Raw genomic sequence first — 19,682 nt, 5'->3', positions numbered from 1 at the left:
ACAATTGAGTAGTGATGAAATGAAAAAGGTTAAAATTTTCCAGCCTAGTAGGCTTTGTATATTAAGTTTGATACTTTATAAAAATGTTTTATGTTTTAAGAAAGCAATCCTGGAGAAATCTGTCACTAAAGTCATTAGACACCCGTACACCATGTTGAGCGTTACCCACTTATTTATTCTACTGCTGAGTGTCAAGCATTGTACAACGATTGCGTCTCCGAGCTTGTAAGTTTTTTTTCCCCACATTTTTCTCACATTATTTATATGTACGGGTTCGCAGAAAAATCCGTTTTTCTCCGTTCTACAAGTTGATAGCTAAGAAAATAAGATATGGGACGCCGCAAGTCGAAACGTAAGCCACCGCAGAGACGTAAACTTATCCAAAACCTGGAAAAGCAGTTCAATTGTCCCTTTTGTAATCACGAGCGATCCTGTGATGTTATTATGTGAGTCTTAAAGTAGAATGCCTAAGTAATACTCTATTACTTATCCATGATCTATCTCGAACAGGGACAAATCGCGTAAAATCGGTCGCATTATATGTCGCGTCTGCCAGGAAGCCTTTCAGAGCCAAATCATGTCTCTATCGGAGCCCGTAGATGTCTACAACGACTGGATTGATGCCTGCGAAGAAGTTAATTAGCATACTAAGCAAACTCTACTACAACAAATCATTTACATACAGCAGGCATATAATTGTTTGTAAAGGTTAAAATTTGTATGCTTTTCGATTTGTTTCACTCGAAAGTATGCAATATCTTTTGTTGTTGCTTCTGGATTACCAGATAAGCCTGAAGCTATGCTTTGAAACCCACAGTTTCTGTACACTGATCTAATAGTAAGCCTAAAATATATTAAATATATTACAAAACTGATATAGCTTATTTAATATAGAGTATAGGGAAAGGTGATTAAAATATAGAATATAGGAAAAAGTGATTAAAAATCAGACGTGTACATATATTTTGGTTTAAATGCATCAGAAATATGTATATGTATATATAATCTTAGGAACATATTCTATTAATTTAATTATTTTCCCGTTTTTTTCTATAAATTTGTATATATTTTTTATTATTGGAATACATTATATTATCAGCATATTCATTTCTAAAAAAAATTAATTTACTTAAAACATTAGTTAAAGTAGCAAATTAAATAAATTTCTAAAGACTACGTCGATGGCCCTCGTAGCTAGCACGTTTAATAATTTTTAGATTTATATTTTTTATATATTATCTAATAAATAAATAAATAAATAAATAAATTTCTAAAGATTTCAATTTCTGAAAATATAGTTTAGTTTCACTCGAAATTATTTAAGATAATTGTTTAATCTTAGTTAGCATTGATGTCAATCACATGGAAATAAAGTAGTCCGTGAAGCTTTTAACCTAATAAGTGTGACACAAATTTAGATAAAACATTATTTGAACAGTTGTAGGGCAACATGAATTTCGTGATAAACAGCATTTGCCAAAAGTTGGCTATAAAAGGGGCAGGCGTCGCTTCACTTGGCATAGAAATTAACTAACCAATTAACTTAATCAACATGATTGCCAACAAATTCCTCATCATGAGCATGGGTAAGCATATCAGGCCGACTTCTATAAAGATCTTGACTAACTTCTCTGCCTCCCTTATAGCTCTGTTTGCTTTGATCCTTGTCGCTTCTGCCGAGGATAGCGGAGAGCAGATCGCGGATCGTCGCTTCCGCTGGTTTGGATCCAACGAACAGGAGGAGGAGCAGGACGTCGATGATGATGGTGATATTGAAGAGGAAGACGATGTGGAAGAAGAAGAGGAAGAGCCAGTAGAAGACGCAGACAGCCTAGAGGCAACAGAAGAGGACCAAGAGGAAGACGAAGACGCAGAGCCACTTGATAGCGAAAGCTCAGAGGACAGCGCTTAAATCAAAATAAATAGTTTAACTTAATTACCATTTTTGCTACAATTTTGTATATTTTTTTATAAGACCGCAATTAAATAAAAAGTAAATCGCAAAAAAAAAAAAAAAACCAAACGATATGTGTATAATTAATTTTATTTAACATAATTTAAAGTATGCATAATTCAATTTTTAATATGGTTTACAAACATTTAATTATTTATACTTGTATTTATTTGTATTATGCATTTAAATATATAGTATTTATATTTAAACTATGACTAAACATAAGTTTCATACAATTATGTCATCGCTCAATAATTTAATTGAAATCTGATAAAATATATTATTTTACCTTTTCTACATTTTAAATAAGTTTTTTTTTTCTTTTCTTTTAACCAAAATTGGAATTGGAATGATACACAGGCAACAAATCGAAATGTAAAACAGAAAACGCTGAACAAAAATAGATATATATATATATATATATTTATATCTTGTATCAATTAATAGACGGTTTATTTAAAGAGGTTCCTTGAGGTTTCCATTACTCGGCTGATTCTCGCGTAACATTTGATTCAGCGCAATACCAAGAGAGATCGTTCGTGATTGGCTCCGGTTTGGAAATGAATCGCCAACAATTAATTGCACAAGTTAATTAGATTATATCCTGCCTATTTACTTTAACTCCTCATTGATGTAGTTGTAGTTTGCCTTAATGCGTTGCGTTGCGTTGCGTTTTGAGTCTTGTTTTCTCACCGCACACCCCAGCCACAATCCAACTGTTCCGACTGCCGGCGGCGTCATCACACATTGCTGTCGGTGCCCACGGCTCCGGTGAAGGAGAACGGCTGCGCATTGCTCACAATGCCCGCTCGGTCGCTGGTCGTCGACGCTGCATTGCCACCATACGATGTCTGCGCTGCCGCGGCTCGCATATCGGCAGCGGAGGCTCTGCGATGGGTGAGGAAAGCAAAACATTAGACATGTATTCACAAACGATATGATCTAGTATAAGTAGAGCTTGCTAAAACTTAAGACAACATATGGCTAAAGAGTACTAGAAATAAAGGTATGTTAGGTTAATAGAAAGCTAATGGGAATGTGTTTCGAAGGTGGGACTCGTGCTTTGCATAGGCCAAAAAACTAGCTATATTAGTTAAGGTTCGACTTATCGACTAGGAAACCGCCTGTATCCAGAATTCTTACTCAATCTGTTATGCACCAAGTGTTTAATCATGAAAACTAAAAATAGTAACTATAGTAAGCTATGGAATTCTTAAGGGTGTAGTCACGAGCTTAGTCAAAGGGAGACGAATCTTCCGAAATTTTCTGTTGAAATTAGCTTAATCTAAGAAATTTTTAATAATAGTTTTGAAATTTCACTAAGAATACAACATTTATTGATTTAATATACTTTTCGTGAGCTTAGAGTAAGTACAGTGCATAATAGACTTGGTAAGAGTTGAGTTAAATGAAGAATTGAAACACAGGTACAAAAAATATATCCAAAACTGACTTGAAATTTGAATTTAAAAGCTATTAAACAAAAACGAAATACATAGGCAAAGATAACAAAAGACATACATTAAAAAAAATACAAATTTATAAAATTTAACAAAGATGCTTTCATTAGAAATATCACAGCCTTATTAATTCGTATTTATAAGTATAGAAAAGTCCATGCAAACTGCAAACAACAAAATAAATAGAGCAAACTCAAAAGAAAACTAACAGAGGGATCTTTTATAGGATATAGACAGAGTGAAAGCAATTCTTAGAAAGTAGCACCTTTCTATTTACATTCTAAGTTACATCAATGTAGTGCAATTGATTCGGTTCGACTACAGAATGTTAGATTGGACTAATAATTCGTGCTAAGTAGAAATTGACATTAGCGTACTTCTTGCTGTTGTTGTTGAAGTTTATGTCGCTCATTTGCTGCAGGCATTATTAACTGGGACTGTGTGTTCTGTGGCAGTTTGGCATGTACAATTCATTGGCATAATATGTTTGATAATATTTATTTCAGTTAACTCGTTAACATAATATTTTACTTGAATGTTTTTAGTGTTGCGTTCGTTAGGCATATATATGTATATATATATATAATTATTTAACTAATTTCATCTATATATTTAATGTATATTAAGCTAGGACGACGTTGTTCAGGCTGCTTACGAGAAATTGATTTTTGTAACAAGTAACCAGAGAGTATGCATTTATACGGAGAAAGCCACATTGGATGCCAATATGGATCCACTAGGATGCTTATCCACTTTATGCGAGTATTATTATGTTTTTAAATAAATGATTGTGCATAAAACTAAATTAACAATAAGAGCGCTAAGCTTACAGCAATAAATATATAAATTAATTATGATAATAATTTTGTTCAACAAATCATACGAATGGTAATTGAAATAAGCTAAATTTATATTATCTAAAATGGACTGAAATTCTGAGCACACAAAGGCTTTAGCCGAATACATATGATGTTTCAATTTCACAATATCTTTACAAAGTTTCATCAAAAAGTTCTTATATAAATTACAATTGAAATAAATATCATGAACAATTTTGGTATTTATTTGGCTCTACTTTAATAAAAATAAATTTAAAAAATATTGGTTTATCTCAGCTAACATTTACATTTCTTCACATGTTTCATATTCAAGCGCAACGCATATCGAATGAATGCTCTCTGAGTTTTATATATTGCTCTACGATTCTTGACATTATTATACTCATTCACGAAGTGAATTAGTATATTGGTTTTGTGCAATGTCCGTCTTGCTGTCCGTCCGTCTGTCCGTCCGTCCGTCCGTCCGTCTGTCCGTCTGTCCGTCTGTCCGTCTGTCCGTCTGTCCGTATGAACGCAGTTCATTTCGCCGCTATTGAAGCTAGAGACTTGAAATTTGGAACACATACTCGTGTATAACTCCGATTTATAAAGTGTTAAAATTTTCCCGATCCGCCCACTAGGGGCGTGGCAAATCGGAAAATGCATTTTCCGATATACCAGAAATCATGTTAGTTGAAGAGCTAGAAAGTTGAAATTTGGTATGTAGATCCGCGTTGACCCCCCAAGTCCAAAAAGCTATGGTGGATATATCTACGCCCATTGGGGGCGTGGCAAATCAGATAAAACTGTATCTCCTAAAGTTCTAAAGCTAGAACGTTGAAATTTCGCACGTGAGCTAATGCTATAATTCTATAATGACTGATTAAAAATTTGTATGTCTACGCCTAATAGGGGCGTGGCAAATCGGCCCTGAAGATATAGTGATTTTTCAAATTTGGCTATATTTTAGGCACTATTGATGCTAGAGACTTGAAATGTGGTATATATACGTGAGTTGACCTCCCAAGTCCAACAAGCTATAGTGGATATATGTCCGCCCAAAGGGGGCGTGGCAAACCGCAAAACTTTATATCTCCTACAGTTTAAGAGCTAGAAGCTTCAAATTTGGATAGTTGTGTTACTGGTAACCTCCTCTATCGATGCCCCAAAAATAATTGTCACGCCTCTTTGGGGGCGTGGCATATCGAAAAATACCCTGTAATTTTCACATTTTTTGAGCGTAAGCATTCAAATTTTGCATATATGTTACCGTTAGCTCTTTCTAAGAACTGGGCAAAAATGAGGTGTCTACGGCCATTAGGGGCGTGGCAATCGGCATTTGTAGTATCAAATTGCGACATTTATATGCTTGAGCTATCTATGTATGTACATGTATATACAAATAGGCTTAATAGGCATTGATAACACGGAGGAAACATTTTTATAAAATTTAAAAATAAAATTTAAATATTTAAAAAATATAAAAGAAACTAAAATAACAAAATATGCAATTTACAAAAAAGAGTTTTCCGCGGGATTTGAACTCGCACCCAAGTCATGTTTGTCAAAAGAACAAAAACAAATTGAACCGGCGCCTTTGCTGACAGCGCCACCACCTATTGTCGACGGCTGCAATTAAAATGAAATCCAAAAATAAGATTCTTTTTATGAGAGTAGCGGATGGTAAATTCAAGAACAAAGCAAAAACAAATCAGTCTCATTTCAACGCTAGAGTATGCATTTATGTGTACATACATACACACATACAAATGAGCGCGTGCATAAGAAACGCTGGAATGTTACATATGCGTGCAGACTTATGTACATACATATATGTACATGCATAAATGCGTACATATGTACATATATAATAATATTTAAGAAGAACAATTTAACAATTTTAAACTTATAAAATTTTTTAATTAGAAAAAAGAATAAAATAAGTATCTATTTTATAAAAAACAAAATATGTATGAAAAAAAATATACAACATTGAAGGGGCCTTGAACCTCCGCCGCTGTAACATAACTTGCGACGCCTCTATCACCCACGCTATCGTTTTGCTTGACAATCTGGTAGCTAAAATACAATAAACTAATAACAGAGCGTCATCTGACAAAACTACAATAACAGCTAGAAAATCCACAAAATCAATCGCAATTCTTAGAATGCTAAAAAGCGCGCTTTTGTAATGTAAGCAAACGCTTAAGAATCTGCAATAGGTGTGACCGAAAGCTATTAACGAAAATTACCATACATTTGTACTCAAAAAGTGCACGATCAATATAATAATTATCGATTACTCGATAAAAATTACCAAAAGCTACAATATAATCAAAAAGCATAATTGTTTTGTACTAAATTTTTTAAAGCCAAATTAAATTTGAAATAAGAATAAATGCCCCTTTGTAAACATAGCATCATGTATACGGACTGTGAATGAGTATTCCGCAGTCGGTAGCGCCCGACTGCAACGTTCTTACTTGTTTTTCTTATGTTGCAGGTAATTTGTTCTATAGCCGTGTGGAAGCTGCTTAGCGTGTCTTTTGTTATCAATACGAGTTCTCATTAAAAATAAATTGTACATGTTATAGTATAATATATATATTTTATATATTTGCATATTTAACTGTATGTATTTGTTCAAAAAACGCCACAGGAGAAATGCAACTACATGCACAGGACGAACAATGAACAAGAAAAATAGAGAAAATGCATTTGCGCAACAATTTATCAACATTTTATTATTTTTTTTTTGTTTACTTCATTTTTTGTTTTTGCTTTTGTTTGTGTTTTCTTCAGTAACAACAATTACGAAAAGTTTCTTTCATTTTCAATTGGTGGGGTGTTTTTGTTCTGTATTCTGTATTCAATATTGTGAGACTACAATATGATCTATGCGCGGCACAATGCTGTAATCAGTTTCATATATATACACATATATTCATATGCCTATACATGCATGTATATATATATTCTTTTAATTGGAACGAACACTAAAAACTATGCGTCGTAAAATATTTGTTACTTATTATTTCATTATGATATTTCCTTGTCTAACTGTCTGATGTGTATCGGGCGTATGTGTATGTGTGTGTGTGTGTATTTGTATTTGTAATTGGTTTGCTTTATGCTTCAACGTTCAATTTATTTTTGGCAGTTTATGCATTTGGTTAGCGCATTTATGTTGGACGCCAAACATCGGGATCTTCCATGAGTGTGATATGCTGATCGCCGCCCATTTGCATTTGGCCGCCCGCCTGGCTGCCGGACATTTGTGTGGGCGATGTGGCCGCAGCGGCCATGTCCTCGCGCGAAGCTCTTTTGTTAATTATTCATTATTGCATTAGATAACAGATGTTGTTTATTTGTTTATGTTAGATAACATTAGTTGTAAATGTAAGCGTAATCACAGCGCAAGCAGTTCAAGGAATAGAGAGAACATTATTTGGATTAGCATTTTGTGCCTTCAGTATATTAGTTCTCTGCTCCATTTCACACTAACAATCGCTAACTAGCCAACTAACTGGATGGATGTACGGGCTACATATACATATGCATACACATATATGCATATCGGCCCAAGACCTCCAAACAATACTCACTTCTTGCCTAACGCCATCATGCCGTAAACAGCGCCGGTCGCAAAGATCAGACCGCTGCCAAAGAGACTCGCCAGTCCAAAGCACATGAAAATGGGCGGCACTGCCATGCTGCAGGAATATTCATAATGATAATTAGAACAGTTTGAATAGCATTTGATGTAGCATTTGGCACTCACGCGCAGTATAGGCCCGCCCGGAAGAACATGGGCTTCGCATCCACCATTTTCGATACATCATTGACCTTTTCGATGCAGACAAAGCAGAACGGCGCTTCCAACGCCATCACCACAAAGCCCGCTAGCATTTGTATGATGCCCGCGACGAGGCATGAGACGCTGAGTCCAATGATTGACAGAACGTTCCACAGGCCAAAGAGTATGGCAACTGCAATAAAAGAGAGAAATAATATAATATACATCATATATATTTTGAGATTCAATGTGACGTAGACCTATACAACTGCAAATAATGCCTGCCATGTTAACCATCATGTTATATATTATACATTAATAACTAGTTAAGTTTTAGGGATTATAGGAAATAATAATAAGTATTACATATTCCCTGTGAGCTGGAGCACATACGAAATATAGTTATAATACTATATATATGCGACGCACTCTTATCTGTCGCCATGTAAACTATCTGCTAGTTAGTTTTTAACATGCATGCTATCTATTTAAATGGGATTCATGCCACATTTCCTGCCAGATAGTTTATCATAAGCTCTTGTACACACTAGATACATTAGTTAGCAAAGTCATTTAATAGATAGCTTAAATAGAGAGGGCGTTTCGTACCACGCAAGCTAAAAATGAAATCAACGAAGACATTAAAACCGAATTATCTAGCTCTCCTGTTGTTATTTAAATCGAATCTGTCCAAAAATTCAACAACGCCTCCAACACTTGGCCTCATTATCTCTACGCTCTGCAAATAATAGAATAAATACGTATATAGTATAACAATTTCACTGTAATCTAATCAACGGAGCTGACTCATACAATAGCTAAACTTTTATTTCTATAAAATTACTATACAAAAAAAAATTATAATAAAGAGAAAATTCAATGCTCTGAAGCTCAGAGAGCGTGACAAACAAAACAAGCAAAAACACTTGTTCAAATTGGAGCATTTGTCGGCTCAGCATCTGCTTAATGAATAGATAATAAACAGATGTCTCCGATTGTTCGTTGTCTGCTTAACTATATGGAATACTGAAATATGAAATATTTTAGCCTATTATTCAATTATATATTATAGCATTTTATCAGCTGTTTACCATGCGAAAAATGTTATCTTGGACGATAACACACTCTGGGGACTAGGTAAACAAATATCTGAATGTGTTAATTGAGAGAAGATTAGACGATTTAAGAGTATTTGATAGTTTACTATGCGCACAGAGTAGGAAAACTGTAACTGAACCAGTTTCGTTTGTAAGCTAATCTGAATTTTGAGGTTGTTGCGGTACGCGGACTTTGCTAAACTCCTCCACGTATGTACTTGGACGCTTCGCTCTGTGAAGCGGCATTTAATTATTGTTTTATATGTATTCATTATAAAAAGCAGTTTCTGCTTGTTGTTACTCATGATAAGGAACCGGTTGTGGGAAGCCGCACAAATGAATTCTTCTTGAGGCAAACTTTGTTTTCATATCTATTTCAAATATATTTTATTTAAACCATATATTTAATACCAATCAGATTCCGTTCATTCGATCATTTCTGTTTATTCGCTTTATTAGTTTACTATTGATTGTTTATATAGATTTACTGATTACGAAACATTTGGCACATGATTCAGCAACCAGCTGACGTTGAAATAGTAATAAAAAAAATAAAAGTAACAAAAACAGCTCTATTCGGAGCTAACAAATAGTTTTCATAGGTAGCGTGTCATTGAACTTTACGCGTTTTCCTTTGAATGCGTGCGAAATGAAAATGTTTGCATTTGGCTTGCTGAAAATCGCGTTAAGTTGTGAGGGAAAAGCCAGCACACAGTCCGGGTTCAATGTCATAGCGACTGCGGAAACGTAGAACAATGGATATGTGTATATACATATATACATTTATAAATTTATATATATACATTATGCAAAACAACAGAAAACAAAGAGAAAGGCAAAAGTAAAGGAAGAGAGACAGAGAGAGAGAGAGAGAACTTACAAGAGAGCGACAATTTTATTACTGATAAATAAAAATAGAATTAACCATGTTAAATTGATGTAATTTAATGACTAAATCGAAATGCATTAAGGAAAATGGAAAATGCAAACTTGACACACATATATTTATATACATACATCATGTATATGTACACAAGGCTGTGCCAGACGTGTGCAGCATACACACCCAAACACAGGCAAACATTTCTGTATCCTTTGTAGCAGTTTCTTCTTATTGTTGTTGTTCTCGTTCTTTTTGCTTTTATCAATGTCAGGTCGAAAAGCGAGCGAGCGAGCAAGCGAGTATGCGTGCTGTGAGTATTGTGGGTGGATTATACAAATACACACACACACACACACATATGTATATATAGAGCCACGCATGGTACACAAATAGATAAGCTGTGTTACAACAAAATGTGTTACATGCAAAACATAAAAATCGATGCTAATAGCCACATCAACTGTAATTCTTGTTGCTGTTGTTGCTATTGTCAGTTACTTACAGAATGCAGCAACAATGCCCAGCACTCGTGAGCCATATTTGAGATACCAAGGTGCTTCCGGACCGCCAGCTGGATCTTGATTTGGCCGCGCAAGCAGTTCTGCTAATTTTCCCGTAAACGACTGCACAGAAAGAAACAATTGCAATAAAGAAACGTATTACTTTATATTTGAAAAATCGAAGCACAACCGCATATATTTTTTAGCTATGCAATTTGTGACGCGGCCGCTTTTGATTATACACACACGCACACACACACATCATTGACATGCACAATTCACGTCACCAAAAAACTTTGTGCCGCGTTCTAATAGAAGCATTTAGTTTGTGTTTTCAGTATTTGAGCGTTCAGCGCGTGTTGAAGTACGTACCATTTTGTTAGGCAACTATTTAAACTTAAACTATGTGTTATAGCACAAATGAAACAACTTTATGCACTTTACACTGACGAAAAACGCAGAATAGAAAAGATATGCAGAATAATAACGATAACAGAGTGAGCTATCGAATTGGCGTTGCCACAACATTCGACATTTACAGAACATAAGCGCAGCTAACAGAAGTACTCCTCACAATTACAGCAACGCTCCGCACATTGATAGTTTGTGTTTACAAACTCATTCATCTCAAATACATCTTCAGGTTGCTAAGGTATGTAAAGAGAAACAATTTTTTTTTTAATAAAACAATTTTTTTTCGGTTTGTCGGAAATACAAAATAAAAATGTAATACAGATTTTATTGCCTGAATTTTGAATATATTGCCATTGTTGGTTGCACACGAACAAAAAATATAGGGTATTATGGTCTATTTTATACGAGTAATTTCTTGATTCTTAATCGAATGAAATGGGCGTTAAGTTTTCTTTGTTTGGTTCGGTTTAATAATAATCGGCAAATTGCCATTTTTGATATTTACGATTTGTTGTTGTTTTTTTGGACGTTTTACAGTTGAAACTGCTCAAATGCATAGCAAAGGTTACTTATTTACCGTTCTTCGTTGAATACTTGGGCGGTAAGATTTAAAATTGATTTTAGTCTACGGCAAGTAGTGTGTAGTTTTTGTTGTAGAAAATGGCATGATTTCAAGTATTTTTATAGACATTCAGTTTATACTACGAGTATTTGTCCACACGAAGGATACAGCTATCGAAATCGTTCGCCCAAGTATTTTAGGATTGTTTTGCTTAAATATTAACTTAAATGTGCTTTTCGATTCATGTTCTTTAGGGATTTATCTGTTCGTCCAGCAGCCCGTGTTCTTAAGTTAACTATTTGCTATTTCTATTGATTTGTGAAACATAAACTAGTATTCGTAAATGTAGTTAGATATACTCGTAGTTTTGTTTAAGCATTTGATTTTTCATGTTGCACAATATGGAAAATAATTAGGTTTCAGTTTCATTTGAATTTCTTGTTACAATTTTGAATTTGATTTTAATTTAATGTCTTTTTCTTTTGGTTTTTAACATAAATCTCAATTATTACTATTTCTCACTGAAAGAAATTTTAATTTAAACATGGTTTTTGTTGCTATTGTTTGATATTTGATATTCATTGCAATTTGTTGATGTTGTTTATTGATTTTCAAAGATTTTTCGTTTTCTTCTTTGTTTTGTTTTTTGCGCAAAACAAATGCACAGTGAAATTGTTACAAATGTTGAAGAAAAAGAACATAGAGAAATTATTTAATTAATGTCAATTTCCATTGAACATTTGTTAAGTGCCTCGAACAGTCTCGGGTTTTGTTGCTGCTCGTTGAGAGGAAAAAAATAAGAAATAAAATTGTAAGAAAATTAAAAGAAATTAAAATTTTGTTATACAATATACAAAATTAATATGGCTTTTCAAAAAGCTTTAAAAGTCAATTGTAAAAAGTTAAAGCGAAATCGGTGAAAGGACAGTTTTCAAGGCCAGTTTGCGGGCAGCATTGCGTAAAACAAGTTTAGGGATAATGCTTCAGCTTCGAATGTTTTAAACTAATTTGTTAAATTCGTTAAATTTATCAAGAGTTGTCACAAGGTTTCCAAAATTTCTGTCTTATACGATTTGTGTTTTGTTTCTTATTTATGTTTAATTTTTTGTTTTTTTGTTGGATATGCCTACCTGATATTGCCCCCAAATCAGTTTTGGGATTTCTATTCCCTTTCTTTCTCTCTCTTTGACTCTGGCTAACTCTCTAATATTAGTTTTAGGTGTATATATTTATATTTATATGTGTATGTGTGTGTGGGTGTGTTTGTGTCTGTCCGTGTTTTTGTGTTGGGGCAATGGACAAGGTTTTTTTTTCATCGATCTTAGCATTTTTTTTGAATATTAAAATTGTTTGCTTATAAAACACTTGTTCGGTTCATCGTTCTCGTATGTATTTATGCGTATGTACTTGTATGTTATGTAATAGTAGTTGTTGTTGTTGTTGTAGTCGTAGTAGCTAGCCGTTTTGTTAAGATCACAATTGTGCTAAGAAATACTATATCACAATTAAATATTTACACTCATTATTATTATTATATGTACTTATGCTCATGGCATTACATCTTAGGTGGTGGTAATTGGGGCGGGGCAGTAAAAACGACCCAGAAAGTCATGCAAAATGCTTGCATTTTAGTTGTTTGCCTCTTTGCCACATATCTTGATGTTCTTCTTGTTCTTAATGTTGACGTTGTTGTTGTTGTTGTTAATGTTGTTTTATAAAAGGTCCATTGCACTTGGGTGCAAGGAACGAATTGTACTTAACAAAAGTATAGAAAACAAATAACTTATATAGCAGAACGTTGGGCATTTAAAGCTATGCTTTCACTTCTTTCCTATCATTGTTTTCTTTACTTTTTCTCTCTATCCGGCTCTTTGGCCGCGTCTCCTCATCTACTTAAATCATTTCACTTTACTCTTAAAAAATACACGCAAACGGCTTAGGCTGGAACTCTAATTAGAAGGATGTTTGCTCACTTTATCGCTTACAGGAAATAAAAACCAATCTAATAAAACATAATTACTTGTCGTATAATATCGTATTATACCTAAAAGGTGTTTACTGTGTTCGAATTGCACAACTCTTCATTTCTAACTCTTCATCGCTATGCATTGCTTTTTTTTATATAATAATTATATAAAAATTTTGCCTGACAATTTTTACAAAATGACGTGTGCTGGAGCGGAAGACTCGCGTTTATCTTTGTTTTTCCTTCATTAATTTTTTTTTTTTTTTTGGTATGAAAATGTGTTTACGTTAATACAAAACTTTTTACAATCCTTGCTTGCTCGCTATATACAAATGAATGTTGAATAGATTGTTGTTCTTTTTGTTTTTGTTTGTTGTTGTTGAAAAATGCATCTATCGAAAAGTTCATAAAACTTTTAATGAGAGATCCATGGGAAACACCTAAAACTTAATATGTGTAACGATTATTGTTTCTTTTGTGTATGTGTGTGTGTGTGTGTTAATGCTGTCTACAAACTGGCCTGACTTAGAAATGCAAGAAGTATGAGAAATTTAGAAGGAAATATGTCATTCAAATTGATTTAGCAAAATACATTTGCTATGAAATTTTTGGTGAATGAGAAATTCGTCCACGAATTAAAATTGGGCGTGAAATTCAAAGGCCCTGGTTGTTGTTGTTGCTGCTGCTGTTGTTGCTGCTGTTGTTGTTGCTGCTGTTGTTGCTGCTGCGCCTGTTGCGATTGCGGACGCTGCAAAATTCGCAAATTGGTGCCAGATGCCATGCGCTGCAGCTTGTGCAATGTCTGTGCATCCGGTGTTGTGCTGCTGTTGTTGCCAGTTGCTCCAGCAACTGTTGTTATTGGCGAATTCAATGAAACCGAAGCGGGACGTGGACGTAGCTGCTGTTGTTGCTCCGGTTTGGCTGTCTTTTGCGCTGCAGCTGCTGCTGTTAGCATGGCAATTAAATCCATGCCAGTTGTGGGTGTTGATTGTTGTTGTTGCTGCTGCTGCTGATGTTGCTGCTGCTGCTGCTGCTGTTGTTGTTGATTGTTGTTTCTGGTCAAAATGCTTTTGACTACAAACTGCTGCTGCTGCTGCTGCTGCTGTTGATTGTTTTGCTTATCACTTTGCGATTTGGTGCGCGAACGTTGCTGTTGCTGCTTTTGTGCCTTGGCCGCTTTCTGTTGTTGCTGCTTTTCCTTTCGTATCAAATCAAAGGAGCTGACAATCTGCAATGGCTTCTGTTTAGCTTTGAGTGCACCCTCTGCAATCTCAGCATTGCTTACCTTCTCATTGCTTGCCGGCTGTTGGGCATCATTCTGGCTTTGGCTATGGAACAGTTGCCGTTTGCTTGTTGCTGTTGCAGCTGTAGCTGTTGTTGGTGTTGTCACTGCTGCTGCTGCTGCTGCTGCTGCTGTTGCTGCAGTTGGTGTTGCTGCTGCATTTGCTGTCACTGGCGTTGTTGTTGGGGTATTGCTGCCTGCAGCCACATTCAATTGCTTGTTGTTATTATTATTATTATTATTGATGTTGATATTGTTATTGTTATTGTTATTGATGTTGTTGTTGATGTTATTGTTGTTGATGTTGCTGTTGCCGTTAACATTACAATTGCTATTGCGCTTGATATTGCTATGGTAAATGTTACTGTTGGCAGTGAGACCGACACTTCCAGCTCCTCCTGCGCCCACCTTGCCATTGAGATTATTTAGCTTAACACCATCCAAATCGCCCATCGATTTGTGCCGCTGACGCTTCGACGAACTGCGCTGCTGCTGATCCTTTTTGTCAATGTTGCCATTCGCCAGCATTGTTGGCGACGTGGATGTGCCACCGTTTTGGATGGCCTTTGGACTCTGCTGTCCCGAGCATTTGCGACGACGGGTTGATGGCTCAATGCCAGCGCGACGATCGTTCACCCACTTCTTCAATCGCTTCACAAAGGGCATGATCATAAAGAAGGAATTGGAGTTCTTACCCAGTTTGGCTTTCGATATGGCATCGTTCTTATTGACCGGCAATGCATCAATGCGAAACCAATCACAACACTTAATCTCATTTCGCGTGCGCGGCGCAAACTTCGTATCTAACGGTATATTGCGCACTATATACAATCGTGTAAACTGATAGTTAATAAAAGCCTCAATATAATCATCCGCATCTATGATGTTCGTTATGTCAAAGCCCGTCTCCTCGTATACCTAAGACAATATAAAGAATATGTTATTTTGTTAATGATCATCTAAAACAAACATAATTTGTATATCTTTACTCACCTCCCTGGTGGCACAGTGTTCGGGATTCTCGTGCTCATTGATTTTGCCCTTGGGAAAGCCCCAAGAGTTTCGAGCGAAATATGATTGCACCAGCAGGCAATGATTGTAGTCCTCCGATACGAGAATGGCGCCATATGTTGGCACAGATAATTTATACGTTTTCCACTCCTCCAATATCTGATTCACAGTGTCGAAATGCTTATTCAGAAAGGGAATGTGCTGCAAAAACAAAAGCAAAGTGTTAATATATATAGGTATTACACTCATTATGCTCTTCCTCTCACCTGAAAGAGTTGCATGGCAAACTGCTTGATGCCCACCGCGGGCAGCTTTCGCTTTTGCTGCATCTGCTGTTGCTCAGATTCTTCGGGCGCACAGAAGAAGTCCAAGTAGAACCAATGCGCCAGCTCAATTTGAAAGCAAATGCGTATTAAATTGTTGAGCTCCATGTCCGGTACATTAATGATGAATCGGCTAGCCAGATCATCGAGTATATCGGACGGAATTTTCGATTTCTCTGGCAATTTAATGCTGGACGACTTTATTGCTGTTGCTGTTGCTGTTGCTACCGGTTCGTTGCCTGTTGCTGTTGTTGCCATTGGATCCTCTGAGGAGGAACAGGAGCTGCCATAGCTATTGGCCGTAGAGGAGTTGGTTGATGTGCTTGAGTTGGTCGATGATATGGATGAATTGAGTCGTTGATTTTGTGCGCTATGCCCATGATGTTGATGGTGTTGCTGTTGTTGTTGATATTGTTGCTGTTGCTTCTGCTGCGACGACTTCCTCTCGATCGCAATGGGCGCACTGATGCCCGCCGCAGGGGTGATAGGTTCACTTGCAGTTGCGGCTGTTGTCTCAAATACGGCGCCCGATTTGAGCAATTGTGTTAAAATGTCAGTCTCAGCTTCGTTATCAGAGTGTCGTCGTTGTTGTTGTTGTTGTTGCTGTTGTTGGTTTTTCTGCTGCAGCTGCTGATGTTGTTGCTGTTTAATTGCGGCCGTCGCCTTTGCGGCTACTTGGGACACTTGCTGATAAGCTGATCCAAAAGTGTTGCCAGAAACATTGATGTTGCTATTGTTTTTGTTGTTGTTGATGCTGTTGTTGTTGTTGTTGTTGTGGTTATTAATATTGTTGATGTTTAGCACCTTTTGGAGCGTCAGCGATGCAATCAACGCCAAGTTATTGACTTTAATCAAAGCATAAAATACACAGTTAATATAATTAAAATATAGCAATACATAAAGCTTACAGAATATATTGCGCACCTATTATTTATCAACAATGTAATGAACAATTATTGTTCATTATTCAGTATTGTTGTTTGTAAATAAATATTAATTTCTCTATTTGAGTGACAAAAGTCACACGGCAATGCACGCAAGGTAAATATTTAAATAAATTATTTCAAATTGTCGCAATATAACGACATTGAAACTAATTTTCACCATAGTATATGAGAAAAAGTATGCCATGAAATAATTCTATTACGAATATATAGATTGTACAGAAATAATAGACATTTTCACTATTATATATAGAGAGATATTTTTTATCATTTCAATGTAATGTCAAGTAATATACCATAATAATACAATTGTTTTTTTATTAAGTGATTCACTCTTTGTTGGACAGTGTATAACTAATAAACGAAAACGTTTAATGTGAAATTGTTTTTGATATATGAAACTTGGCATATCTAGTTACCGGAAACAATACCCAGATATGATAAAGTTTGGCTGCGAAAAAAACAAATAATAATGGAGAAATATACTCTACAAGTGTATCGGCTGCAGAGCGTGTAGACTTTAAGCAGACTTACAATATGTGTAAGTATATATACATATAAGTTATACAAAATTAATCTGTTCATGCCAGACAGCGTTTACTGTACACCGCCAAATTCTATTGTATTTGAAAGCACACCTTCAAAGCGCATAAAATGAACAACACAAATTAGTCACTGATTAAGCGAAACCCTTTGATAATCTTAGTTCATTAGTTTAGCCCAAAATGTTTTAGTCGACCTTCAGCTGTTTCTTTGCTGCCTTGTTTTCTGCTCAGAGAGATTTGAAATATATTCAAGCAGAGATCACCTTGAAAATAATGCTGAATAATCATTACTACTGTGTGATTGTGAGTGTGTGTGTATTGTATGTGTGTTTGTGTGTCTGTCTAGATAATGATCACAGCTGGGCCAATGATCTACAAATTGCGCAACAACAATTACAAACACTATTTGTTGGCAATGTTATGGCCTCTACGAGCGCATACTAATTGGGAATGGGCGCAGTTCAGCGACCTGCCTTCAAGTGTGTTGCAAGCAACTGCGCTGCCGCTGCGCTGCAACAGCACGCGTGGAAAACTACTGAGACTAGCAGAGGCAAACGTCAATGTACAGTGTTGCCTGCTTGGCATGAAAATACTTTCTTTGGAGACTCGAAATGCACTAAAATTAACGCACTTTTGAAACATTAAGTTATTTAATATTCAATAACTAATCATAAATTTGCATATACCCAAAATGAAAAATTATTATTTAACAGAGAAAAGTTGTTGCCAAAATGGTATTTTTTAAGTATATACAAATTTATGGCAATTTTTTTTTAAGAGTATTGAATTCCTATTTTTATTATTTTCAATCTATCAAATTATTCAACTGTCCGATAAGTAAACAGACGAGCTTTCCGATTATGAAATCTATACTGTATAATACCAAGTCCAATGTATAGATAGAGATAAGGCTATCTCTCTCGCACTCGGTGTGTTTTTCAAGTGCTGCTATCGTAAAACTAATGTAATATTTTTATTTTATTTTTATTTGACGTTAATATTTAATTAATTATATTTTTGCATGCTCCTATCATTACCGTTATCATTTTGATGGGCTCTGCTTTCGGTGTTTACTAATGTGTTGCCTACTGCTGTTGTTGCCGTTGCTGTTGTTGCCAAAACTGCGGCGGCAGCAGCAGCGGAGCGCCTCTGTCGCTGCCTGTGCTGCGACGTCGACGATGTTGCAGTGGCAGCAGCGGCTGTTGCGACGACGGTATTATATATTGGGGCAATTTCCATAATAGTTCGTATATATTTGTTTTTAATACACTTTGTTTATATTTTTCTGTTTAATTTATTTGGTTTGTTATGTTTTTATTTATTACTCAATTACAATAATGTTAAGTTTGTTGATTTTATTTTCTTGTTTGCTTATATTTTCACGCTAATAGAATATTCAGTCTTCGTCGTTCTTTTGTCGATTTTTGTCACGTATCTTTGCAATATCGTGGATCGCGTTTTTTCTGATTCTGTTGTTGTTGTAGCTGTGAATATGGCTGCCAGTCGTCGAAAATCGTTGTTAGCTGCTGCTGTGGCTGCTTCTGTCGCACAAATTTCAATTTCCAATGCAATTGTTGTACTTGATGGTTCTTGTAGCATGCATTTCTTGCCTTTGATGTTGGGATGATGTTGCAATCAACATAATCTTCAATTGTTTTTCTCTTGTTTTTGTTTGTGTTGTAAGCCATCCACAATTAATTGTGTCGCTAAACAGAAACAAAAAGTCTCCGTTACTCTCCACTCGACATACGTACGCACGCACACAACCAAACTTGTTTTTCTTCACGTACTTTCTAAAAAAAAATGAGGCTGCCTGTATGTATGTGTGTATGTGTGGTTTTTGCGTCACTCTTTTTTGCAGCTTCAATTTGCCTTAGTCGCTGATATTTATATGCATGCGTAATTTATATTTATTTCCTTATACGTTGCACTTAAATTTATCAATTATTTTGCACTATTAAATAGCTTTTCAATTTTTGGAAAAATGCTTCCTCGTCGCACATACACATATGAAAGTCGCAGACGTAAGACCACCTTTCGGCATCAGGAAAATACCCAACGAAGTGTACTACGCGTTGCTTTTAATAGGCATGTATATCATAGTACCATCTGCATGCGGTCACACTG

General features: G+C 35.5%; 4 protein-coding genes across 6 annotated transcripts; 2 read left to right on the top strand and 2 right to left on the bottom strand.

Annotated features, from left to right (window-relative positions):
- Positions 1-280: 280 nt before the first annotated feature.
- On the top strand, positions 281-839 carry LOC108651973 (transcription elongation factor 1 homolog). The gene is made up of 2 exons (XM_018101936.3): positions 281-446; positions 511-839. Exons 1-2 carry the CDS (start codon positions 331-333, stop codon positions 641-643), a joined length of 249 nt encoding a protein of 82 aa, XP_017957425.1. The 5' UTR covers positions 281-330; the 3' UTR covers positions 644-839.
- Positions 840-1,317: 478 nt separating this feature from the next.
- LOC108651972 (uncharacterized) lies at positions 1,318-1,936 on the top strand. The gene is made up of 2 exons (XM_018101935.3): positions 1,318-1,586; positions 1,647-1,936. The coding sequence occupies exons 1-2, from the start codon at positions 1,553-1,555 to the stop codon at positions 1,910-1,912; spliced, it is 300 nt and encodes a 99-aa protein (XP_017957424.1). The 5' UTR covers positions 1,318-1,552; the 3' UTR covers positions 1,913-1,936.
- A 90-nt stretch (positions 1,937-2,026) lies between these two features.
- On the bottom strand, positions 2,027-11,043 carry fwe (calcium channel flower). 2 transcript variants are annotated; one of them, XR_016196693.1, is made up of 7 exons: positions 10,881-11,043; positions 10,511-10,631; positions 8,014-8,221; positions 7,838-7,945; positions 6,708-7,553; positions 3,792-4,619; positions 2,027-2,842 (listed from the first exon to the last, which is right to left on the bottom strand). XR_016196693.1 is itself a non-coding variant. In XM_018101931.3 (5 exons), exons 1-5 carry the CDS (start codon positions 10,881-10,883, stop codon positions 2,695-2,697), a joined length of 588 nt encoding a protein of 195 aa, XP_017957420.1. In that variant the 5' UTR covers positions 10,884-11,043; the 3' UTR covers positions 2,027-2,694. The 2 variants fall into 2 exon arrangements, 1 of the variants encoding a protein (XP_017957420.1); XM_018101931.3 differs by lacking the exons at positions 3,792-4,619; positions 6,708-7,553.
- Positions 11,044-11,227: 184 nt separating this feature from the next.
- Positions 11,228-19,644, bottom strand: DCP2 (decapping mRNA 2). Of its 2 annotated transcripts, XM_018101926.3 has the most exons (5): positions 18,593-19,643; positions 16,010-16,911; positions 15,726-15,944; positions 14,736-15,650; positions 11,228-14,678 (listed from the first exon to the last, which is right to left on the bottom strand). In XM_018101926.3, exons 1-5 carry the CDS (start codon positions 18,792-18,794, stop codon positions 14,031-14,033), a joined length of 2,886 nt encoding a protein of 961 aa, XP_017957415.1. In that variant the 5' UTR covers positions 18,795-19,643; the 3' UTR covers positions 11,228-14,030. The 2 variants fall into 2 exon arrangements, with proteins under 2 accessions (XP_017957415.1, XP_089115618.1); XM_089259492.1 differs by having other exon boundaries at positions 11,228-15,650; positions 18,593-19,644.
- Positions 19,645-19,682: the final 38 nt, after the last annotated feature.

Source organism: Drosophila navojoa, chromosome 4 (assembly GCF_054131105.1).
Source record: "Drosophila navojoa isolate 15081-1374.11 chromosome 4, UAZ_NAV_1.0, whole genome shotgun sequence".
Classification (NCBI taxonomy): domain Eukaryota; kingdom Metazoa; phylum Arthropoda; class Insecta; order Diptera; family Drosophilidae; genus Drosophila; species Drosophila navojoa.
Note: the sequence above shows the minus strand (reverse complement) of the source record. Positions and strands in the feature narration are given on the sequence as shown.

What these genes read in the sequence shown, in the direction of transcription:
- LOC108651973 (XM_018101936.3), top strand. Translation starts at nt 331, where the DNA reads ATGGGACGCCGCAAGTCGAAACGTAAGCCACCGCAGAGACGTAAACTT. An exon ending in CGATCCTGTGATGTTATTAT is followed by an intron (nt 447 to 510) that starts GTGAGTCTTAAA and finishes TATCTCGAACAG; the next exon opens with GGACAAATCGCGTAAAATCG.
- LOC108651972 (XM_018101935.3), top strand. Translation starts at nt 1,553, where the DNA reads ATGATTGCCAACAAATTCCTCATCATGAGCATGG. An exon ending in ATTCCTCATCATGAGCATGG is followed by an intron (nt 1,587 to 1,646) that starts GTAAGCATATCA and finishes CCTCCCTTATAG; the next exon opens with CTCTGTTTGCTTTGATCCTT.
- fwe (XM_018101931.3), bottom strand. An exon ending in GGGCATTGTTGCTGCATTCT is followed by an intron (nt 8,222 to 10,510) that starts GTAAGTAACTGA and finishes CTTTTATTGCAG; the next exon opens with TTGCCATACTCTTTGGCCTG. An exon ending in ATGATGGCGTTAGGCAAGAA is followed by an intron (nt 2,843 to 7,837) that starts GTGAGTATTGTT and finishes CACCCATCGCAG; the next exon opens with AGCCTCCGCTGCCGATATGC.
- DCP2 (XM_089259492.1), bottom strand. Translation starts at nt 18,794, where the DNA reads ATGGAAATTGCCCCAATATATAATACCGTCGTCGCAACAGCCGCTGCT. An exon ending in TTGCCATGCAACTCTTTCAG is followed by an intron (nt 15,945 to 16,009) that starts GTGAGAGGAAGA and finishes TTGTTTTTGCAG; the next exon opens with CACATTCCCTTTCTGAATAA. An exon ending in AACACTGTGCCACCAGGGAG is followed by an intron (nt 15,651 to 15,725) that starts GTGAGTAAAGAT and finishes ATATTGTCTTAG; the next exon opens with GTATACGAGGAGACGGGCTT.